Raw genomic sequence first — 3,127 nt, forward strand, 5'->3', positions numbered from 1 at the left:
ATCTTTTCACATTTATCTCCCCCAATGGTTAAAATTACCACGATGTTTGTATCTAAATTATCAGGTCTATAGCGTGAATGTTATCGTGCCATTTACATAAATTACCGGGGGGCGGGTTCAACAAATTTATTCCCAATGATCAAAGTTACCACGATGCTTGAAACAAAAAAAATCCAGTGCTAACATATTAAAGGCAAAAACATGTCAAAAATAGTATTTCCCTTAGCTTGTTCAACAATCAGTGTCATAGGTAAGATGGTTAGTTCCCTTTGTTGATTACCTGCAGACTAGAGATTAAATCCTAGTCCAAGCATTATTTTTGCCCGAAAATTAGGAAGTCGCATGAGGCCATAATTGACGATTACGAAAATTAGGAAGTCACGAGTGGGTGTGCCCGCGGGAAAGGAACGAGATCGGGAGGCGTGCAGGAAAGGAAAGAAATCGAAGGAGGTCGGGGAGGACGTGCGGAAAAGGAAGGAGATCGGAAGACGTGTGGCAGTTTTGCAATCTGGCACACGGTTACCATATACATATTTCGTTTTACTTATTACACGTGCCAATTTCAGGCTTCGGGCATGCAGGACGTCAGTCAGTCGGAGCTGCCACTCCGGCCGTGGTTTGGTTTGGTTACAAAGCCATCCATCGGGAACCTTCAAATCCAGCCTAAGAACTCGCCCGAGAACTGACCAGCAGCTCTAGGACTGACACGCACGCGTTCAAACCTTGTGGACGGGCACCGCTCGTCCGTCCTGCCGACCCTGACATAATGACTTCCGTTGACCATCCTCGTTAGAGTTAATTAACTGCGCAACGGGACGCAACCACGTACGAACCCAGTGCTTATGTTTTCTTAAGAAAGCAGAAGGTCATACGAAGCCAGAGCTTGGCTTGTCCACACACCAATGGCGTTTCCTCCTCCCATTCTACTAGTAGTAGAATCTAAATCTATGTTCCATTTATGTTGGGATTGACACGCACGGTCTGCTGGACAGTTTCAGCATGCGTTCACGCGCTAGCTTCAGTCTTTAAACATGCACAGAGGCGAAACAGTAAATAAGTGCAAAAAATGTCTAAAGCCTGCCTGGCCGGCCCATCCAACGGTCACAAGAGGAGAAAAGGCACACCAAATGGCTCACCGGTCCCGCCTTAATCCCAGTAGTACATCGCAACATGCAATAGTTTTTGGAATGGAAATCTGCACTGACACATGCCATGGGCCGATGGCCATGCTCTGGTAGTACTCAAATTAGATCAGTGCCAAAGTGAAAGTGTCTGATACTAAGAAATTGTGGTAGAGACTAGAAGGAAGCTACAAATGGCAGTGTCATTTTCCAATCAAGCACAAAGTGTATGATATTGTCGAAGAAAAGTAAAGTAAATTAGCCCGCCAAGCGCAGGCAAAACGTCCAAGGTTAGCATAAAACGGGCCACCCGCCCGCTCCCACTCCAACCATCTCCCTTCTCCTCTCCGCTCCCTTCCCCCCGAAGCTGCCTGCGGCCAGCGCCGGCAGCCCCTCATCCTCCAGCCGCCGCCGCTCCCTCCCTATAAGTACTCCGTCTCGCCGTACCCCTCCTCAGATCTCCACGCAACCCGCCGCTACCGCTACTCGTCCTCCTCACGCACGCGCTTAATCACCTTCTTCTACCACCTTCTTGCCTCCACCACCAAGAGACCCAGAGCCCGAGCAGAGCCAGCCAGCCAGGAGCCAATAACCTGCCTCTCCGCGCCCATGTCTGTGCAAGCGGCCTCGCCGGCGTCGGCGGGGGAGAAGACCATGGCCACGACGGCGTGGCCGTACCTGGAGTACATGGCGCAGTGGGAGCGGCAGGTGGAGCGACGGCAGCTGTTCCTACGAAGCTACCACTTCTCCCGCGACGCCGAGGTCTCGCCGCGCGCGCGCACGCGCCGCGTCGTCTGGGCCGGGGCGCGGCGCCTGCGCCGCGCCGCCGCCAAGGGGCTCCGTCGCCTCCGGGCGCGCATCCGCCTCTGCTTCGGCTGGGCCGCGCCCGCGCTCCGCCGCCGCTCCTCCCCGCGCCGTGCCGGCGTCCACGGGTTCCGGTACGGCCGCATCCCCCGCGGAAAGGCGCCGGCGGCCGCCGCCAACTCCGCGTCCGTCTGCTTCTGGTAGCCATAGAAGGCCAACGCGTCAGCGCACTTGCTGGCTTCCAAGTTAAGCTCTTGATTGCTTAGGTGAAACAATTAGCCGGTGAATGGTAGCGAGCGGCGGCTTCTGCTCCGGCTCCATGGAGTGTTCGTCGTCGCCTGCTGTGCTCGCTGTTTGACTAGACTAGAGAGAGATGGAGGATGATTAAGTAAACAGGGCAGCTGTTGCTCAAGTGGGATTGGTTGTGTGTGGATGTTTTTTCCTTCTTTTTGGTGTCTAATTACTCTGAATGAGTTAACTGTGTATCTATCTGAAGCCTTCTCTGTTCTTGCTGTGGTGTTTGGCTTGCGTCTCTGCTCATTTCTTACCTCCGTATGTGATTGATTGCTTTGATAAATGTAAACAGAACATAGCAGAAAACAGAAATACAGACATACAGTGCTGTCATGCGTGCAAATTTGCAATTCAGGGAACCCAATCACAGTTTTTGTCTGTCAGTCAAGACACAGATGGCACATTTTTCATCAAGAAAAACAGAGTGTAACAATAATATTTGTCTCTTTCTGTGTGTGTGTGTTGATCATGCAAACAAGATGAGGTGGAGAAAGACGTGTGGTGTCCCGTTGCGAGGCGGTCCGGGCAGGGACCCAGTCCAAAAGACCAAAAGAAAGAAGGGAAGATTCTCCAAAGTCTCGGGTCAGTTTTGAAGTGGGTGAGAATGTGTGGCGAGGCGAGCCACACCGTGAACCAGCCCGGCTTTATTTCAAGTGCATGTCGCGGTCAAAAGGCACGCACGGCAGGAGCAAGAGGAGGATGCCAAATTGCCAATGCAGTGGCAGCCTCTGTCTCTCTTTTCTCTTTGCCTGTGTCCCTTTCCAGTCCATGACGACGACGGGTGATGCCCTCTGACTTTCTCCCACGGCCGCCCAAGCTGAATTTTTGACGATTTTCGGTGCGAGCCAATGCATCCCAAGGCCGGCCAAGCTGAATTTTGGCAATTTCCTCACGTCTTGGTGGTCGTC

General features: G+C 52.5%; 1 protein-coding gene across 1 annotated transcript; it reads left to right on the forward strand.

Moving 5' to 3' along the window:
* The first annotated feature begins 1,394 nt into the window (after positions 1 to 1,394).
* On the forward strand, positions 1,395 to 2,438 carry LOC125554314. Its single transcript, XM_048717893.1, has one exon. It carries the CDS (start codon positions 1,731 to 1,733, stop codon positions 2,127 to 2,129), a length of 399 nt encoding a protein of 132 aa, XP_048573850.1. The 5' UTR covers positions 1,395 to 1,730; the 3' UTR covers positions 2,130 to 2,438.
* Positions 2,439 to 3,127: the final 689 nt, after the last annotated feature.

Source organism: Triticum urartu, chromosome 4, assembly GCF_003073215.2.
Source record: "Triticum urartu cultivar G1812 chromosome 4, Tu2.1, whole genome shotgun sequence".
In the NCBI taxonomy this organism is placed as follows: Eukaryota; Viridiplantae; Streptophyta; class Magnoliopsida; order Poales; family Poaceae; genus Triticum; species Triticum urartu.